Consider the following 20,484-nt stretch of genomic DNA (forward strand, 5'->3'; position numbering starts at 1 on the left):
TCCCACTCCATCCCACCCGGGATGGGAATCATTTTGTCCAGCGTACCCACACTGTATACACTGCCCTCCCATTAGTCACTTAGTAGCCATCTCGTTTATCAGATTGACTGTCCAGATCAACTGTCTTGGTATCACAATGCTAGTCTTCAAGCAACCCTTATTTTACTTAATAATGGCCCCAAAGCATAAGAGTAGTGATGCTGGCAATTCAGATATGTCAAAGAGAAGCTATTATTGTTCATCTCTTACTATGCCTAATTTATAAGTTTATCATAGGTAGGTATATATGTATAGGATAAAACATAGTGTGCATAGCCTTCAGTACTATCTTTGGTTTCAGGCATTCACTGGGGATCTTGGAATGTATCCCCCTTTGTTAAGGGGGGACTACTGTACTCTCCCCAGTGGTTCTGTGCTCTCTTCTCACACACTGTCTTGGTCTTGCTATGGGTCTCTTGCTCTTGAGTGCCCATCCTTCAGCTCTGGCTCATGCTCTTGCACTCTCTGTTGGCCTGTCCCCTCTCCCCATGTTCCATGTCCCTCCATTCCCTCCCTCTTTCCTCTTCTTTGCCCATCTGTCTGTCTTCCTGCCTATTTCTACATGTTGCTGCCTGCTGCTGATTGTCTCTGTTGTCTGTCTCTGTTGCTGTCTGCCTTTTGTCTGTGTCTCTGCCATCTGTCTTTGTCACTATCTCTGTCTGCCATCTCTCTCCACCTGTCCATTTGCTGCCTGTCTTTGTCGTCTCTGCCTCCATCTATCCATTTCTGCCCGTCTGTCTGTCTGTCTGTCTGAGTCTCTGCATTCCTCCCCTTACATGCCTCTATGACTGCTCTTCTGTCAGGACCACCTTTCTCCATTGGCTTACCAGCGTACACATGGTCAAAGGTGTCTCCTCATCTCTACAGACCTCTCAGCTTTACTGTCTTAGTTTTTTGGTCTGGAGAAATGATCTAATTGGCTCAGGCTTGACTGGGGGTTGTATGACCAGTTGTCTACTCCTCGTCTAGATTGCTGTGACAGGGGCCTTGGTGGGGGAGCGGGATATGGAATTATGTGATATGTAGAGTAGGGCAGATAGAGCTAGATGGGGAAGTTGGGCGTAGCTTTTAAATGGGTGGATGTGTCCCCTGTGATTTGCCATGCCTGAGACAAGGTAGATTTTCAATTATTTTTTGTGTTAAGCTGAGCTGCTCTGAGATTCCTTCTGTCTACCCTACTGCTATACGCTATCCTTACTGAGCCATTTACCAAGAAAGTTTTAAAACAACATAGGAAGCAAATGTAAAACTTAAAAAAATTGTTTTCTAGTACAATTTAATATTTTTATACTGCTTACTTTGAGTCATTTTTTTTTTTGAGTTCTGGGAGTGAATTTTTTTGTGCTTTTCAATGATGGTTTGAGTTTTGTTGAAAGTGGCTATAATGTGCACAGATGTACATTAAGAAATTATTATGACTATAAAAATGAAAATAAAATACCTCATTGATTAATCTATTGCAGCACTTTTTAGCAATTCATCACATGAATAAATGTTTCTTAGCAGTAATTCAGCATAGCACTGACCTCTTATTTATTAAGTAAAGTATCACTGAGTGATGAAAAAGTCTATATTTGTAACACAATTTCATATAATTCCCTTCCATACTGCTTGGGAAACTGATTTATCTGTTTTTATTGTTTCAACATCCTTTAATTTAATGCTGAATGAAGATGGAGGTCATGCTTTGAAAGCATGTGCTTTGGGGTAACTACCCAGTCAATGAAGTGTTTGAGTTTGCTTTTGAAATTGAAGTCTCTCTCCCCAATGTAATTTACTGACTTTATCTGTGGGATATTAAAATCAGAGACAAAGCAAATAACTATTGAATCTCTTGGGAGTTCAGTTTGTATTGTGCAAAGATCGGGCCCTTGACAATTTAGAAGAGTCTTTTTCATGGAATTTTATTGTTGAAAAACACAGTAGAGTCGCAAAATGACTTTCGCTGATATTAAGATTTTAGATGTTTATGTAAGTCTATCATACTGACTTAGCATCTTGTTTCTCATCCCATCATCTCCGTTCTCCAAATATTACCAAATTTTGATCTTTTTTTTTTTTTTTTTTTTAGGAAGATTAGCCCTGAGCTAACTACTGCCAATACTCCTCTTTTTGCTGAGGAAGACTGGCCCTGAGCTAACATCCGTGCCCATCTTCCTCCACTTTATACATGGGACGCCTACCACAGCATGGCTTTTGCTAAGCGGTGCCATGTCCGCACCTGGGATCCAAACCGGCGAACCCTGGGCCGCTGAGAAGCAGAACGTGCAAACTTAACTGCTGCACCACCGGGCTGGCTCCCTTTTTTATTTTTTTAAAAAGTAATTTCTGGTATGGCTTTTATTTAGGTTCAGGCAAATCAAATTATTGTTTCCCGGTCTTTGTCAAGTACTTATATACATACCTCTTGTTATCATCATTTATCTCAATCATTTTTCTGTTGTTTTAAAAGAAAGGAAAATAGGGGCCCAGCCCCACGGCTGAGTGGTTAAGTTCACGCGCTCCGCTTCGGCAGCCCAGGGTTTCGCCGGTTCGGATCCTGGGCGCCGACATGGCACTGCTCATCGGGCCATGCTGAGGTGGCATCCCACATGCCACAACTGGAAGGACCCACAACTGAAAATATGCAACTATGTACCGGGGGGCTTTGGGGAGAAAAAGGATAAATAAAATCTTTAAAAGAAAGGAAAATATATTTTTGCTCAAACTTGCTTTTTGTAAGAGCTGATTTCCTCTGTAATGTATAACAGTGAAGTGTCCTGAGAGCTGTCCTCTTCTGAGAAAATATCTCGAGTTATTAGAAGCATATTGTGAAATATTTACTGTAGCCAGCTAAATAGCCAGTGTTGGCAGGGAACAATAAATTTGTGTGAACTGCTTATTGAATGTGGCTTTTATCTGTGTAATTGCCCAAACTGAGTCACTTTCCTATGTCATTGCTTTAGTTAGTTTCTCCTTTGTTATTTGTGGTAATTATGATGGAAAGCAATTTTCTAATAATTTATTTTTTACACTATCTCTGTGTTATGCTTTATGGGCAAAGGGTAGGTTTGGAATGACTTTGACACGTCTGACTACTGCAGTGTGGTTTGGCTCATGCCCCATCAGCTGAAGAAACTTTACATGGTGGGGCGAGAGGAGTCTTTCAAATTTTTAGAGAATGTTTGTTTTATTTTACGACAGGAGGAAAACTGTGTGGGCTGAGCAAGGTTGAGCTTAGGAAACCGTACATTTAATTACATGCTCTCTCACAGCTAAAGACCCTCGTGGGGTAGAAAGGCGTCAGAGGGAGGCGGTAGAATCTGGCTAATTTGCATCAAAGACCTGGAGACACAGGAAACTTTCGGATGAAAGCCCATGAATAAATCCTGGCAAGGGCAGCCAGGTTGAACCTACACATTTTGCTGAACAATGTGGGAGGGACTTGATCAGTTAGGAAGATATGGATTTGGAGGCAGGCTTGGTGCTTCAGAATGGGCCACGGGCTGATTGGAAGTTACACATTCCACCTGCAAAGGCTACTCCTACAGTCAAGAGTGAGCATATGTCATACCTGGATTTTACAGATTCCAAAGACACATTTAGGCATTTTCTGTATGTATAAACCGACCCACCAATGTGTGATTTATTTCTACTGTAGAATCCTTTGCCAATACAATCCTTTGACAATGCTGTAGAATCCTTCGCCCTGTAGTTTACCTTCACTGAGATCCATAGAGCTGAAGTGACTTACCCATATAGCTCGTTAGGGACAACACTGCCACTAGAACCCAATTTGTTGTTGTCGTCATTGTTGTTCTTTCAAATGGTGCTCCATGAGATCCCTAGGCATTTCTGGGGAAGGGGAAGCGTGGATTAATAGGGTGTCTTTTACCACTCATTCTTCCTTTGGTTTTCATTGTTGACTAGGTTCCTCAGAGCTTCTCCATGTCATCTCAGGCCGTCTTTCTCACTAGGTGGCCTCTGCTTGTAGTGTGTCCACGTGACTTCTCCAGTAGTATAGCTGGACTTCTGACATGGCAGCTCAGGGCTCCCAAGAGTACAGAAGCTGCCAGACCTTAATGCTTAGGCCTGGGATTGGCACAGCATCCATTCTACTGCAGTCTGTTGGTTGAAGCAAATCACAGACCCACTCATATTCAAGGGGAGACAACTAAACAAGGGCATGAATGTGAGGAGGCACTGTTTATTGGGGGCTACCAGTGTAATCTCAGCTGTTTATAGTGATGGTTTGACTGTACCAGCTATCGTAGAGTTGAAGGCCTGAGACATGTAAGGGGCTGGTGTCGTCTAAAAAATCTTTTTTGAAAAAAGAAGAGAGAAAGTGAAAAGGACTTACAAAGCACCAGCAGTTTTCTGGAAGGGATCCTATTGCCTCTTCCTCTGTACATATGTCGTGAAGACTGTCACCAGTGTGATTTGGCAGTGCCAGAAGGCAGAAAAGTGTATGACTGTGCCATACAGTTCAGAATCTTGGAGCTTTGATCTTTGTGAATGTGTTGGAGCCCATTTTATCCTCAGTCCTCTAGGTTTTTTCTCAGTTGAACACTGTCTGAAGGAGCCAGATAAGGGTCAAAATACCGTATGAGCTTTATTACTGTTAAACTGGGTTGGAGAACATGGCAGTACCATCTCTCTCCCTCCTGAAGCCTAGACTTTGGCTTCTAGACCACGTGTTACTGACCTCCTCCTAGGCCGTGAAGCTGGAGCTGACAGAGCAGAGGGCTGGCAAGGCCTGTCCCAAGTGGGTTCTGAGCATCATAAGGAGGCAAGTAGCTCATGCTCTCTTTTCTCCCACCACACTGGGGCACAGGCAAGTCTGAGAGGCCAAGACACACAGAGTGGACCCCTCTTGCTCGAGAGATACCTACTGATAGCTTGATTGATCTGCTTAAGGAGATATAAGTAAGGGGGATGAAGAAAGGGGTCAGAAGTATTCCTTATGGCACTTCTTTCTGGGGGTGAGTGGACACTCCTTCCTTTCAGTGAAAGCCCCAGGTGTGGAAGGATAAGTGTTGTCTTCATAAAAGCTCTGTATCAAAATAGAGCTTTGTAGATATACTGTATTCCACCAAACCTAGAGTCCTGGAGATCTATCAAGGACTTTGCGGGAGTTGCAGAATTTGTGAGCTGTGGTTCTGCTGATTTTGTTAAAGATTATTGCAAACTGTATACAGTTAAGAGCATTGGCTTTGGTGTTTCTGATGGTTAATTTTATGTGTCAACTTGACCAGGTTATGGGGCGCCCAGATATTTGGTCAAATATTATTCTGGATGTTTCTGTGAGGTTGTTTTTGGATGAGTTTAGCATTTAAATCAGTAGACTGAGTGAAGCAGATTGCTTTCCCTAATGTAAGTGGGCCTCATCCAGTCAGTTGGAGGCCTGAATAGAACAAAAGGCTGCCCTTCCCCTGAAGAAGAGGGGATTATTCCTGTTTGACTGCTTTTGGGCTGGAACATTGGTTTGTTTTTCCTACCTTTGGGTTTGAACTGAAACATTGGGAAGGGGCTCTTCCTTGGTCTCGAGCCTGCCAGCTTTTGGACTGGAACTTACACCATGGGCTCTCCTGGGTCTCAGGCCTTTGGACTCGAACTGGAACTACACCATCGGCTCTCCTGAGTCTTTCGCTTGCCAACTGCAGATTTTCAGATTTGTCAGCCTACCTAATTATGGGAGCTAATTCCTTGTAATAAAGTAATCTGTCTCTCCATATATTCCTCCTGTTGATTCTGTTTCTCTGGAGAACTCAGACTAATACAGTGTTAGACAGTTTCAGCTCTACTAGATGTGTGACCTAGGAAAAATTCCTTTGGTTTGCCAAGCCCTTTTACAATATCTATAAAAATGGGTTAATAGTGCCTGCCCACCTCATGGGGTAATAATCCAGTGACTATTAATACATGTGGTCTTGATGGTGATGATGCCCTCTTCATCCATGAAGAATGGCAGATATCCTAACGTTTCTCAGTTTAAAATCTCTAATAGACTCTTTTATCCAGATCAGGCCAATTCTGATGCAATCTTAGGAGATTATGGGTTTTTTTTTGATGTTTTGTCCATGCAGTGGGTTACTTTCCTAATTAAGTTTTGCTTGGCTTCAAGATAAGTTTTCATTTGCTGAGTTTGGAAAACAGTAAGTAATTCGAGAGTCATTTATGTTTGGATGTGGAATGCACGTCTATCTGGCCAGAAAGTCTGTGTCACTTCACTAGATCTCTCTTATTTGGCATTCTTAACCATCAGGAATAGAGCCAACCACCTGGATGAATTAAGAAGCCTTGGCTAAACAAAGTTGCTGTCGTGGAGTTCTTGCACCAGAACTTATGTACTTTTTAAGGAGATTCCCACTTTCTGAGCCTGTCTATTCTTAACGCAGAATTACTTCTGGAGGCAAGGTGGCAAACTGACTCAGATCCACAGATCTTATCTCCCTCACAAGCTCCCACCCCGCTGAACAGCAAGGGGGACTAGTTAGTGGGGACTCTGAACTTCCCATTTGGTGGCATCTCAAGCTCTTCCAGGTTAAGTCATCTTTTTGGGTAACTCAGTCTCTCCTGTGTTCAGATTCCAGTTCCGCCCATCCCATTGCTTCTCTCCAAGAAGGTGTGTGGGGTGGAGGTGAGCACTTGCATCACCTCTGGGGCCTCAGGTCCCCGAAAGCAAGGCCTTATTTTCCCCTACTAGTTCCATGGGTCACTGGCAATGGCCCCCAGTCTTCTGATCATTGGGTGCCGACTGATCTGTGGGGCTCAAGTCCACAGCGGGTGAACTTAGGTTCTGTTCTTTGGATTGAACAGAATTTGGTGCCCTGCCCCAACCCAACACATACTTTCTTTTTCTGTGTGTGTGTGTATATGTGTGTAACTTGATCTAATCTAGGCTCACACGAGCCCTGCAGCTCACCTCTGCTATTTGCTTGAACCTCCATGTTGATCTTAGACTTGGGGAGTTGGACATGTAACCTTTGGTTACAAGGTCACCTCACTCCACTGTGGCAACGTTCTGCTTATGCAACTTCAGCAGCAATGGGGCAGTAGAGAACTTCTGGATCCTTGCAGACCCCATGGGAGCTGCGGAGACTCAGTACTGCTAACAATGCCAGGTTTGCTATGTAGCACCTCCGAGTCACCAGAGTGGTGTTCTCTCCACCCCTGAGTCTCAAATGGGGCTCCAGGCACAAAGTCTCCTCTCTTCTCCTCCTTTCCTGTCCCTCCTCCTCTTCTATCGTTGAGTGGAAGCAGAACTGTTACAGAAATAGGTCAGCACACTAAGTTTTAAGAAGTTAGGTGATAGTTGGCAAGTGAGGAAAGAGACAAAACATTGAAAAGACTGACAGGAGAGCCTGAGCATTTAGAGGAGGAGCAATTACTTCTACCCATATCGATATTCCATGAAGACATTGTTGTGTGTCACACAGTAGAATCATAATATATGATGACAGTAATGGTAATGTTGACTCATCAATTAAATGTCCCATTATACTTAGTGGAAGGCACATAAATCTAATATGTTACAAAGATTTTCATAGAAATGGTCCAATTTTAGTACCTAATGGAATAAGAAGGAGACTATGTAATATAATGATTAAAAGCATGGATTTTGTTTCCTTTTTAAAGTCAAAGAAGATGCTAGTGGCCTTGATTTTTCCCAGGAATAGAGAGAAGGCTTGAGGGATGATGAATACCTTTAAAGGATGAACAGAATACTTTTATGAGAAGTCACAGTGGTATCTGGAGCTTGAAATGTATTCTGTTCTCATTTTCTGGTAAATGAAAAATTTAACCAATAAATTAATCTTTTCTGATTAAATTCATTAAAAATTAAGACTGTACTTATTTTTATCAAAGTAATATATGCTCATGGTTAAAAAAATCAGACTGAAGAGCTCATAAAGAAAACAACCATCCTAAGCCTTGTCCTTTCACCCATCCCACTCATCAGACGCCACATGTTCTAATTTTAGCTGTTTCTTCTTATAGTTTCTGCCATGTCTCTAAATAACATGCATTATAGCTATTTCTAGATTTGTCAATTTTAGATGTTATCTGTTGACTTCTGTCATTTTAGTTGAGTTTTTGGCTCACTTTATCTACTTCCTACCCCCTCCTCCTAATATAATTATATTACTCTCTTATTGGTTATCTTTGCAACTTTAAGTAAAATATTTATACCTTTCCTTTTTATTATGTCAGCTCTAGACATCATCTCCTAATTGTCTCTCTTGTAGTATTTTTACAGCATCAGAATTGGTGAGGTTATATTCAGGTACTTATGATAATTAAATATTTTGTGCTTCAACTATATGTTTGTTTTAAAAATTAGAAATTTAAAAGGTGTTTCCATTACTATGACAATGACGTGACATAGTCTGATTTGATTTCCCTTCTTGCACAGCTTTTGTTTTCTTTGATGTTTCTAATTTCCTTTCCTGTCCCCCAAATTATATGCCTTTATTGACTTTTTGTGTTGTTCCAAATTATCAAGAATATCATCAGATCTTGACCTTGGTTATTAAAGATTGGCACCTGAGCTAACATCTGTTTCCAAACTTCTTTTTGTTTTTCCTCCTTCTTCTTCTCCCCCAAGCCCCCCAGTACATAGTTGTATATTCCAGTTGTAGGTCCTTCTGGTTGTGCTATGTGGGATGCTGCCTCAGCCTGGCTTTATGAGCGGTGCTAGGTCTGTGCCCAGGATGCAAACCGGTGAAACCCCGGGCCGCTGAAGCAGACCGTGCGAATCCAACCACTTGGCCACAGGGCCAGCCCCAGATCCTGACCCTCTTTATCCCTTCTTAACCCTCTTCTGGAACTTCTGTTTTCTGAACCTTTCTGCATTGAATGCTTTTTGTTAGCTTACTTCCCTGCCTCCTGCATGGGGAACCACTTTTCCCCCTAGTTCCCCTATTGTCTTCTTTCTTGCTTTACTTCCTCATTTTGCTGATGCACGTCCTCAAGCAACCTCCTGAGAAAGAATATTTGGGAAAGAAATTTCCCACGTCTTTGCATATCTGAAAATATCTTTATTCTACTTTCACATTTGAATGTTTTAATTTTTAAAAATATATTTTCTGGCCTTTTCTCATGTTGTTCTTCTTGCTATTCCCATTAGGATGCAAGTTGTTCCTCTTGGATTGATCCTCTATGTCTTATTATTATTATTTCTTTATATTCCTTGTCTCTTTCCCTTTCTGTGCTACTCTCTGTGAGACTTTTATCTTCTGACATATGGTGAATTTTTGTTACTCAGTTTTAATTTATAGGAGCTCTTATTTCTTCTCTTATGGGTTTTCGTTTTTCCTCATAGCATCCTGTTTTTGTTTTATGGATGTACTATCTCTTAAATCGCTCTTAGGATACTAATTAGGGATTTTTAAAAAAAGTTTTTCTCTGTTGCTTATATTATTTCTGCTTCTGTAGTAATTTTTTTTCATTCGTTTTTTACTCTGTTTTTTTGGTAAGTTTGTACCTTTTTAATTCACTTACTTTTATTTTAGTGGGGACTAGGATAGGAAAGAAAAGAAACACCTGTAGTCAAACGGTGATCTATGACTGGCTATTCTTCCCTCTTAGCACCTAATCTTAGTGGGGCATTAGCCATGAAAAAGCTCACTCAGTTTTCCCCGCCTATTCTAGATCTTCTGAGGGAAATTAATTACAATTTCAGGATAAACAAGAGAGAGAGTTAAACTGACTAGACTTCACATACACTCAGGGGGAATATAATGAATTTTGTGCTTCTTTTAAGGCTGACTTGCTCAGTTCAAGAAATGTGAGTTTGTTCAGGGAGAGAAGACCTACACGAAGGGTTATTCTGTCTCCAGAATAAAGTCAGAGCTCCTTGACATTCAAGACCCTTCCCAGTCTGGTCTCCGGGCTCATCGATGCCAGTCTTCCCTGCTGCCCTTTGTCTGTCTGCACCAGTCTGCTGTGTGTTTCCTGCTGCCAGACCTTTGCTCATGCTTCCCCTCTGCCTGGAATGTTCCTTTCCTCCCACAACCTCTTGAGTTCACCAAAGGCAGGTATCATATTTCATTTCTCTCTCCATTGTTTTTGTATCGTCTTAGGCATTCATGTGGTTTAAATGAATTTTACTCATCCGCCTAGACTACAGCAAGTTCAAGTGTGAGCCCTCTGAGACCCAGTCCTTTACCTCCCTCAGAGTTAATCATTTTCTTACCTGTTTCTTTAGTTAGTTGTGAACATGTCTGTTTGTCCTGATAAGTTCCTGGAGTGCAAGGATCATATCATTGAGCTGTATATCCCCAGGGTCTTGCATTGTCCTTGGTACCTAATGGGCACTCAAGAAGTATTTATGGATATATGGGAGAGACGGAGGGAAGCACTGGTTGTAGATTTCATTAAAAGCTCATTTATACAATTAGCAGGTTTACAGATTCACTTCATGAAAATTGTGTTTTATGTTCCTTTTCAATAGATCAAAGAATTCTCGAGAATAGATTACTGTATTTAGTGAGCTCTTCTCCTTCTCTTTCCTCTACTCCTTCTTGCATGGTTAGGAAGGGATGGTGATCCGTATTGTGAATAAATTGTAAATGCTGTACTAGAACAAAATTAACCTCCCAATTAAATGAGGACATTGTATGTCACCGTATTTCACTCCATGTAGTGTATATACATATATAAACAAAACCTCTTCCAGGTTAACAAAAGAAGGGTGTGTGTTCTTTCTTTTTTGTTTGGGAAGGGGTGAGTATTCTGTGGAGAGGAGAGAGTCAAGCTAAAATAATGATTACATTTAAGTTCTGGGTGTTATTTGCTTAATTTAAAGTCTTGAAAAGAAAAGAGGGACAGATGATTTCCTGAGCACAAAATGTATCAAAGACTTTAGATGTTCAAAAATGTGGGTAGTGAGAACACACTAAGCTGCCAGGCATGTCTGGCCTACTTAATCCCTGCGTCGGAAGTGAATGGTGGGCTGGAGCTCCGTGAAGGAGCTCTGAAAGATGGCTTCTGTGACTACAAAATCTCAAAATCATAAGGTTTTTGTCATTGCGAGCATCTTGATCAAGTTCTACAAAGCTCTAGTCTTAGGAGGGTCCAGTCACTTTCTTACCAAGAGGAGGGCTGTCTCTGGTGTGTGTGTTCCATGAGGCAATCCTCGGTCCCCCTTCCTCTGCCTCTCTAAGAAGGCCTTCTCCTCCTTAGGAGGGGAAATTTGTAGGTCCATGAGGTCAAATTGTAGCTTCTGGCTCAAAGACTGACAAGGCCAAGGTACTGGATGGAGCCTAGAAGAAATTGCTTTTGGGTTCTCTCTTGCTCCATATTACCAGTATACTTTCACTGAGATGAAAAATTAGGACTCGAATACGCCTTATGGGAATCACTGGATTTCTACAGGTGTCTTGGTTGGGTAGTTAAGCATGGTTCCTTTGCTAACTTCTTGGAGTACAGTAACCTTAGCATTTGCATTCAAGATATTCAGCCCTAGAGCTCTGTTCTTCTGTATTCCTCACAGGGCCTTTCTCCTGTTCAAGAGACTGTGTTTTGGAGGGAAGCAACAGTACCTGGATTGGTTGACATTATTTATGTCCTCATTGAATCTCAACTAATGTCTTGCCTCATGTGCCCTTTTCTTTTCTTTTTCTTCTTCTTCTTCTTTTTTTTTTTAACAGATACTAATTTTGTGTTGGGGAATGCCCAGATAGTGGACTGGCCTATCGTGTACAGCAATGATGGATTTTGCAAGCTGTCTGGCTATCACAGGGCGGAAGTGATGCAAAAAAGCAGTACCTGCAGGTATTTATGTTGGGGTTGTTCTGTTGAACAATCTGTCATGGTATCTTTCGGAAAAAGAAAATGGCTTACTCAGCTTGGGAATTGCCCTTCTCTCACTCAGTGTTTATTCAGGAATATTTATTGCAATATCGTCTCGAGTTCATGTACTGTCCTGGGAAAATCAAAGAAGACCCAAAACATGGTCCCCACCACTGATGAACTTGCAGTCAGTGAGATGGGGGAAAACCTAGAAAAACTCAGGAAAATCATTTTATCTATTAAATGTGAACTCAAAAGTTTATGAGGTTTTAGATGAAATTATGTGAGAGAAGATTAAATAAAATTAAATGAAATAAAAATTTAGATGATTAAATTAATTTTTAAAAATGTATGACTGCTTTAGAAGAATAACTGCAATGTTGGAGCCAAGGGCCTTGTTCATAGGGCTTTTCATCAGAAAAAGAGAAGAGAACCAATATTTTCTTGTCTTCTAATTCATGCTGTTCCATCTCTCTCTGATGGCTAACTCAAAGGCGAGGCAAATGGTGCTAACAGCCCAGCTTGTGAATTTGACAGGGTCACTAACCAAGCAGTACCTTTGGGCCATGGCATTAGAGCAGTTCTTTTAAAGTGCCTTCAAGGTGTTGAGCAGAGCGTGTAGACCGGACCCTGCAGGACGTTCCCCTGCACTGCCCTGGCAGGGTCTTGGCTCAGCACAGCTGTTGGCTCCTTTCACTCCTAACCTTCTTCAGAGTTCTTCTGTCTTCAGGGATGTTTGCATGACGTGCAATCATTTTCCCAAACCTGCCCGATCAAGAAATAAGCTCATCTCTGAAGAGTGGAAAAACCTGTCTGACCCAGGCATGGTCTTTGGTTTTCAGAAGTTGTGTTTTCATGATATTAAATCAGCCAAGTAACTAGCTTGGTGGAAAGTATTAAATGCTTTGAAAATATTATCGTTTTCTTAAATTTCAGATTTTTGGGACTGGGAAATAGAAAATTTAAGAATCCTCTTCCCTCCCAAACGCTTAGAAATTATGACTCTTAAGTGATCTGATAGAATTCTCTTACATTCTTGGGGTACTGTTATCCTCTTAGGTTTCTGTCTCTGCATCTACTTCTACATCCATATACACATTTACAATCAGAACAAATTGAGAGACTTAGCTTCACTTTTTAGTGACTTAAGCAGCCTCCCTTTACCTTTCTTGCTTCTTGTTGGCTATAATCGCACACTTTAAGAAAATCGGATAAGACAACTTGCTAATTTACCCAACTTTGCTTTTATGCACAATTCTAAGAAACTTATTTAATTCCCTGCAGGTGTCCCTTCTCTAGAAATGAAGCAGACATACCTTTGTGCTAGCTATCTTCCTAATAGCTCAGGAGGCTTTTTGCTTATTTCTTGCATTGCAGGCGTCTGAAATCTAATGTTCAGGTAAAGGAAACTTACGTCTACTCTTTTGCTTAAACTAAAGCTTGAAAAAGTACTTAAACCTAATGAAAACTGGGTGTAATTATGGTACATTATGTATTTGAAGACTCCATCTTACAGGGATTTGTTTTACCTTATGAAGGAAATTGCTAGCATATATACTGTCTTGTCACTGAAATAGAGGTGACTTATCTAGAAAATTAGCTCGGAAGGAGAAAGTGGGAGGAAGCTAAAAAGGCCTCTGCACAACTGGCTAAATGAAATGGTCATAGAGCTTAAGTTTGTACCTCGTAGGAGAAATCCTCTTGTTCTCAGCCAGGGATTATTTAGTCTTGATCTGTCCCTCTTTTTAAAGATAATTCCACAAAGTCAGTTATCTGTTTTCCTGGTTTATAGATGAAGAACACAACCCAAAAGCAGAGTGCTCCATGAGATGTGTACAAGCCACAGATAATACCATGTCTCAGTGGGCTGGGAAGGGACATAGTAACAAAAGTGGCACAGAATTCATCAAGTCCACAGCTAGGGTGCTTTTCTTATGGGGTGCTGGAAGGCAGAAGGCTGCAGTAAGCCCAAGGCTGTTCCAGTATCAAGCTACGCATGGCTCTTGACTTGGTAGTTCAGGAATTGCACTTGACAACCTCTGAGATTCTTTTAAAGTCTGAAATTCTATGATTCTGTGATTTGGGTCATCAAGAAAAAGTTAGATTGCATTTGGTTTGCACAAACTTAGAAGATGGGGAGTGTATTGCTTAGGAACCCATTCCACTGCTTCTACCTTGCCTAAGACCTAAGGGCTGCTGTTGCTGTCCTTCCTTGTCATTGTCGGCTAAAGGCCTGGGGTGGTCAGGAGAGATGCTCGCTGGGTCCACGGGCAGCCTTTGTCAGAGGACCAGCTTTTCCAGCCCCCTTGAGAGATACCTTTTGTCCTCTTGCATTTTGTTAGTGTCCTATGCCATGGTTCACTCTACCTAGTTGGGGGCATATCCTGTTCCCAGAGGGACAAACCTTGATCTTTGGACCTTATGCAGTGTGGGGCCCAGGGAAATGGACGGTCCTGGCAGTTGTCCTGCCTCTGCTGAGAACCAGTGTTAGGAAGGCAGGAGCTTCTACAGTCCAGGGATTTTCTCTAATTTTTTTTCATGCTGCTTATTTACCCGCTTAGTCTACTTTTCTCCAAATGTGAACAGTAGGGAGGTGTATTGGTAAGCATTTGTAGGATTTTCTCACGTCAGTTTTTTAACCCAATGCTTTTCTTCTTTTTTGGTGGTGAGTGTAGGAAAAAGAGCTGCACAGACGGTGGCTGAATCTTCTTTCTTTCCTTAGCTCTGTCTTAACACTTAGAACATCAAATTGCACCCTTTTCCTTGTTTGGTTGGTGAATTTTTGTGATTTTTCCTATTCTTTTGTTTATTTTGTTGAGAATCAGAAGAGGAAAAGTCTGTGGTCCAAATATACTCTACCATCTTTCCTAAGAAGTCTCCCAGAGTTGTATTTAACTCTTTTGATTAAAACTCCCCAGTACTTCCTCCCCCGCCCCCATGTTGCTTTCAGGATAAAGTTTGAATGACGTCACATGGCCTATACTACCATGTTCTCCTCCATCGGCTGGCCTGTCCTTACTCCCTGTTATCTGTTGCAAAATTTCCCCTCATTGTCTATATTCCAGTCATACTGAACTGAACTATATTCAGGTTCCAGAGTTAACCTCCCTCTCACCTCTGTGCCTTTGCACATGCTCATCTTTCACTGCAATATTCTTTTCTCTCCTTTTCTCAGCTAATTTCCATCTGCTCTTTAGATCTCATTTGTCCTTACTTCTGGGAAGCCTTCTCTGATCACTCAGATAGTGTTCTGTACCTGTTCTGTGTTTCTGTGTTCTGTAATTTCTAATGTGTTGGTCATACTGTTTTCTGATCTACTCTTTTCTAGTGTGTCTCTCTTATTAGACAGTGCATTTTTGGAGGGCAGTGATGGAGTTTTGATCACAGTTGAATCAGCAAATCTTTTTTGATGGAATGAATGTTTCCAGTGTGTGTGTGTGTGTGTGTGTTTGTGTGTGTTCATTCCATGTAGCACAGTGCTGGGTATAGAACAGATATTTAACATATGCTGGTAGAATAATAAATACTTGTTAATCTAACTTGAGCTCTTTGGTTGCTTTGCAGTTTTATGTATGGGGAGCTGACCGATAAAGACACAATTGAGAAGGTGCGGCAAACATTTGAGAACTATGAGATGAATTCCTTTGAAATTTTGATGTACAAGAAGAACAGTGAGTATTCAGACCCTTCTGAACCATACCTTTATATACTTGGAATAGTAAAATATCTCCTCTTCCTCCATTGTTGTCTAGGGTTTTTTTCTCTCCCATCAGCTAAATGTTGTTACTTAAAGCCATTGTGTATGTTGAGATAAATGGATAGATGAGTTACAGTATTCCTCAGAGGAACATCTGAACTTGTTACTAACTAATCAAGAAGGCTTGATCTCTTTTTCTGCCAAGGGTTAGTGTTTTTCCTATTGGTTTACATATGGTAAGTTGCTGGCTTAAGGCACTTGTAGACTTCAAGCTTTCTTGGGGGGAGGGGAAAGGTGGGGCCAAAACTCTGTCCAGCGCATCTTTGTATCCATCTTCCACAGCACCTAGCACAGCAGGGAACACCAGTAGGTGCACAAATAAGATTCTGAATAACATTTTGTTCTCCTGGTGACCCCAGTTTTTCATTGGAGATAGTATTAACAGCAGTACATTGTTAATTTGTATTTGTTTTGGCTACAATTACTTCCACAAACTATGTAAATGAGGAGTTTAGGTCAGTAGCCATGCACATGTATAATACTTGCTTTTCTCTTAGAGATTTCCTGTTGAATGAAGATTAGTTATATTAGAACTATGGAAAGTGGAGTATAAGGCTGTAGCAGGCTGCAGAGGTGTTGAAGAGTGCTTTGTCTCTGTTTTTAAAAACAGTTTGTTTGTAAAAAAAATTCTGTTCTTTATATGTAGGATTGAATGGTAGGTCATTGGTTCAATAGAACATTTCCAGAGTGGCCCAGGTGGTGCATGAAGATAAATGTTTATTTTGGTGGCATTCACAATGATATGTTTTACTCTGGAAAGCAAACGGCACATGTAGCTTTTATCTGGAAGGAGCTGGGACTTCTTTTCAGTCTGGAGTCTTGGAGCAGGCAACTGAGAGGACTGTTTGCTTGGTGGCCTGTGCAGATGCTGCTCTGAGAGATTAGCTCTGGGCATCAGCAAATCCAAGAAGGTTGGTCCTGCAGCTTTCACGCTAGAGTTGCTGCCCTGCTCCGTCTTGCTCCTTCAGCCCGTAGGTCTAATTCCTTCCTGGCTATTATGCATAAGAGGAATGAGGTGAAAGACTGTAAATGGCTCTGTGCCAGTCCTTCCACTACGGGGAACAGAACTCAGAGCAGCACCTCTTCCTAGGAGCATGCCAGCAGGGGAGGAGATGCTCTGCATGTGCGCCCCGAGCTAATGGAGCAAGCTAAAGGTTTTCCACACTAGCAGCTTTCTGTACTGAACAGTGTGGATTTTCCCACAACGCAGAATACTGATTGGGTAGGTGTATCACAAAAATAATGCCTTGTGTTTATATTTTGCTTCAGAGTTTTCAAGCATCATTAGACTGTGCATTTAACTTGCCCAAATTCAACTCTACATGTTTGGCACAAAAGGGAGACAGAAGAAAACATAATTTAAATTGAGTTAGTGATTTCACTTGCATTCCCTTCAGTGAGCATGTAGCGAGTGAGTACAAGATAGGGGGGCAGGTCTCAGCTGCCTGGGCTGCCTCTGGGGCTGGAGACCTCGTGTTGAGGATCTCATCGGGTTGCAGGTGATTCTGGTATTTGATGTTCTGTACTTTAGGTAGACATGGCCTGTGCAGGTAAGCCAATTAGTTCAACCGATGAATCAGCATCTCTTGCCTGCCTGGAGGTCGCGGTGGCCTACTGAGAGAGGCATGCCCGTCTCCGGAGCAGCATGTCAGCCTGGGCACGAGGCTCTATTTAATGGGTGATGTAAAGGCATTTTCAGGAGTAATTGTGGTCAGATGCAGTTTTCACCTTACCCTCTGGCTTTAGAAAATAAACTCTGTGGAAGGTATGACTTCACTCTATTTTAAAATATTGATTCTCTAAGCCCTGTGAAGTAGGCATGGCTGACGTTATCTCCATTGTATGAGAAGTTAAATAGTTAAATAGTTCACCTGAGGTCACACAGAGGCAGGACCTGGTTTCCAGTGCTTGCTCTGTGGCCGTTCTTCCTTGGCTGGGACAAGTGTAAGTGTGGGTACAAGGTAGGGCCACCACATATGGTGGTGCAGGCTATACCCGGCATAGGGGGCAACTGAAAACCAGCTTGTGGTTTGCTTGCTGACTCTTTCATGCACCCAAACCTAGAATTGCGTCATGCGGAAGGAGGAGCTTCTCTTTCTAATTTACACAAAGATGTCTAGTGAGCTAGCAGGGGTCCATACAAGGCTAAGCCTGTACCTAAAACATGAAGCATGGAATTGACGCAGATAGGGCTGGTTTCTTCCTAGGAACCTGTTCACTGCCCCCAGCTCCTCCAAATCCCACCTTCTCCTGAGGAATTTAGAAACTTTAAATTATTTGTTAAGGCTGGGAATTTTGCAGTTGCACCGAATTCTATGTGTTTTTTTAACAGCTTTTCATTGACCTGCTACTCTTTGTCAGACACCAGGCTTGCTGCTAGGGATGCGCTTACAAAAAGACAGACAGCTTCTGCTCTTACAGCATTTGCGGTGGTGGGGGCAGCTCCACAGTACAAAGCCATAAGTGTTTTGATGGTGACAGCACTTGGGGGTGTCACTTAACCCCAACTTAGGAGGACAGGGAAGGAAATCTTCCTAGCAGACAGGAAATCCATGTGAAAGCTGAAGGATAGTTGGGAGTTAGGCAGAGAGAAGGGCAAAGAGTATCACAGGCTGATGAAATGCAGGCGTGGAGGGCAACAGGTGAGAGTAGGCACTGACATTTCAAGGGACTCAAAGCCGGACTTCTCAGATGTTGACATTCACCTGTGAATTGAAATACTATTCTATTCAGTAGGTCTGGGGAAGGATCTGTGATTCTGCTTCCTGGTGATGCTGATGCTGCTGGTCCACGCATCACACTCTGAGCAGCAAGGACAGAAAGCAGCTGTAATGAAGACTGACTTCCATGCCTGCAGGGTGTGTCTCTTTCATAGCTGCATCTCCGTACCAAGCACAGTGCCTGACACATAGAAAGCCGTCCACCAAAACTCATGGAGCAGTTAAATAAATCTATAAATAAATGAGGGGTGACCACTGAGGCTGGAGAGGTTAGGAAGGGCCAGTAACGCAGCCACGCGGAAGAGTTCTGAATTTGTCTTAAGAGCAGCAGTGGTGATGGGGAGAGTGAGGTGAGGAGTGTTGAGGGTTCTAAGTAGGGTTAAGTATCTAATAATCAGTTTCATTTTAGAAAGATGACTCCAGTAGAGCATGGAGGGGTTATGGAGCATATGAGACTAGAGGTTCAGGGCCCATTAAGAATCACTCTGGCCACAAGATGATTGTGGCCTGCCTGCTTGGGGGAAGAGGCAGTTGAGCTGCAGAGATGTCCAGTGCAGAAATGGAAGGAGGCAGAGTGTAGGGACTTTGTCAGTGGTACCCACTGACTGGCCCTTCCCTCAGTTTGCCCTGCCCCAGGCAGTGCCCAGGAAGTGGACAGCATAGCGTTTCCTGTCAGGAACTCCTCCACTGGCCCGAAGTAAAACATGCCAAGTATCTAGCAGAGCCTGGCCTAGAGGAGGTGCTAGGTAAATGTTTGTTGAGTGACTTTGAAAGGAACTTGATCGTAACCAAGAAACAGATGAGTGAAAGAAAAGTATGTAATTCAGAGTGATGGCTTCAGAGCCGAGGAGTGAGCAGTGTGGGGCTGGCCTGACCAGCGATGCCCCGGGAAGAGCAGACTGTGAACAGAAGTGGATGGGAGGAGAGGAAGGAGGAGGCAGTCTGCTTTTACTTCCAGAATTTGTAGTTCAGAAGATGGAATCTTTCAGCATTTTAAAGCAGTGCAGAGTCCCATGGGGGAAAAGTCACCCCTGTTCAGATTTTAAAATGTGAAACGTCATCGTCTAAAAGAATGTTTATTTTTTCCTCTGATTTTTAAATTATTGCATTTTTACTATGAATACATGAAGTATAAAGAAGAAAATCAGTCACCCCGAAGACTCAAACACTCAGAGAAGTATTAGTAGACTATTAACTTTTTGGCGTGGTTTTTTTCCGTTTTTGTCTTGCGTGTGTTAACATAACTGAGATATGTTACATTTTGACATATGTGCAATTTGAAACCACACATTTATTTAATCTTTTATCATAAAAATATCCCCATCATTAAACTTCCTCCTAAATATAATTTAGAAAGAATTTTGTTAACGCTTCCTCGATTGTTGGATATTTATGAGGCTTTAATTTTTTTTATTAAACACAATGCTGAGGGGAATATCTTCGTGCAAAGATACTTGTTGATGTTCTGAAATATTTCCTAGAAGTTGAGAATTACTGTGTTAAAGAATGCGAATTAAGGCTCCTGAGACATTTTGCCAAGCAGTGTTGCAGAAGTGAACCCATTTCCAAGTTCACTGCAGACTGTGAGTGTCTGACTCATTGTACTGCGCCAGCATTGAACAGTATAACTTTTAAATGATCGCATTGCCTACAATTAATTTTTTTTTGTTCAATGAGTATTTTAATGCGAGTGAGACTATTTTTTCCTACTTACTCCTCATTTAAAATTATCCTCTTTATGTTAATTGTTCAGATTCTTTGCCTATATGTTTTATTTAATTCTAGTGATATTCTTATTGGTTTTTTTAATAGGCTCCCAATAGATTATTTTGATTCCTTTTTTTTCCATCTCTCCTATTCTTTAATATTTGCGAGGCCAACTTTGTAGAAAGGATCTTCTATTGATAAGCATTATTGTTTGTCCTACCTTTTGGGAAGTCGGTAATAATTAGCAGGGGGCTTCGTGCTGTGTTTTGGAATGAGTGTGGAATACGTATCTTGAAGGATGGATTATTTGAAAGGTTTCTTTCTATCTATGGGCCAGTCTGACCAATAAACTTGGGTGTTTCAGTAGTGCTATATATTTTGTATTGTTGCTTAACTCATTTTTAGTATAATTTTATATAATTATCTATATTATATATCTATGACATAGATAATTATACAGATATAATATATAATTATATAGATATA

At 41.6% G+C, this 20,484-nt stretch overlaps 1 protein-coding gene across 1 annotated transcript in view; it reads left to right on the forward strand.

Annotated features, from left to right (window-relative positions):
• Positions 1 to 20,484, forward strand: part of KCNH1 (potassium voltage-gated channel subfamily H member 1) — a 357,626-nt gene that overhangs the window by 10,367 nt on the left and 326,775 nt on the right. The window contains exons 2-3 of the mRNA XM_046683812.1: positions 11,673 to 11,796; positions 15,379 to 15,485. Of these exons, the coding sequence (XP_046539768.1) occupies positions 11,673 to 11,796; positions 15,379 to 15,485 (231 nt within the window). The remainder of the gene's footprint in view (positions 1 to 11,672; positions 11,797 to 15,378; positions 15,486 to 20,484) is intronic.

The sequence above is a fragment of the Equus quagga genome, chromosome 13 (genome assembly GCF_021613505.1).
Source record: "Equus quagga isolate Etosha38 chromosome 13, UCLA_HA_Equagga_1.0, whole genome shotgun sequence".
Classification (NCBI taxonomy): domain Eukaryota; kingdom Metazoa; phylum Chordata; class Mammalia; order Perissodactyla; family Equidae; genus Equus; species Equus quagga.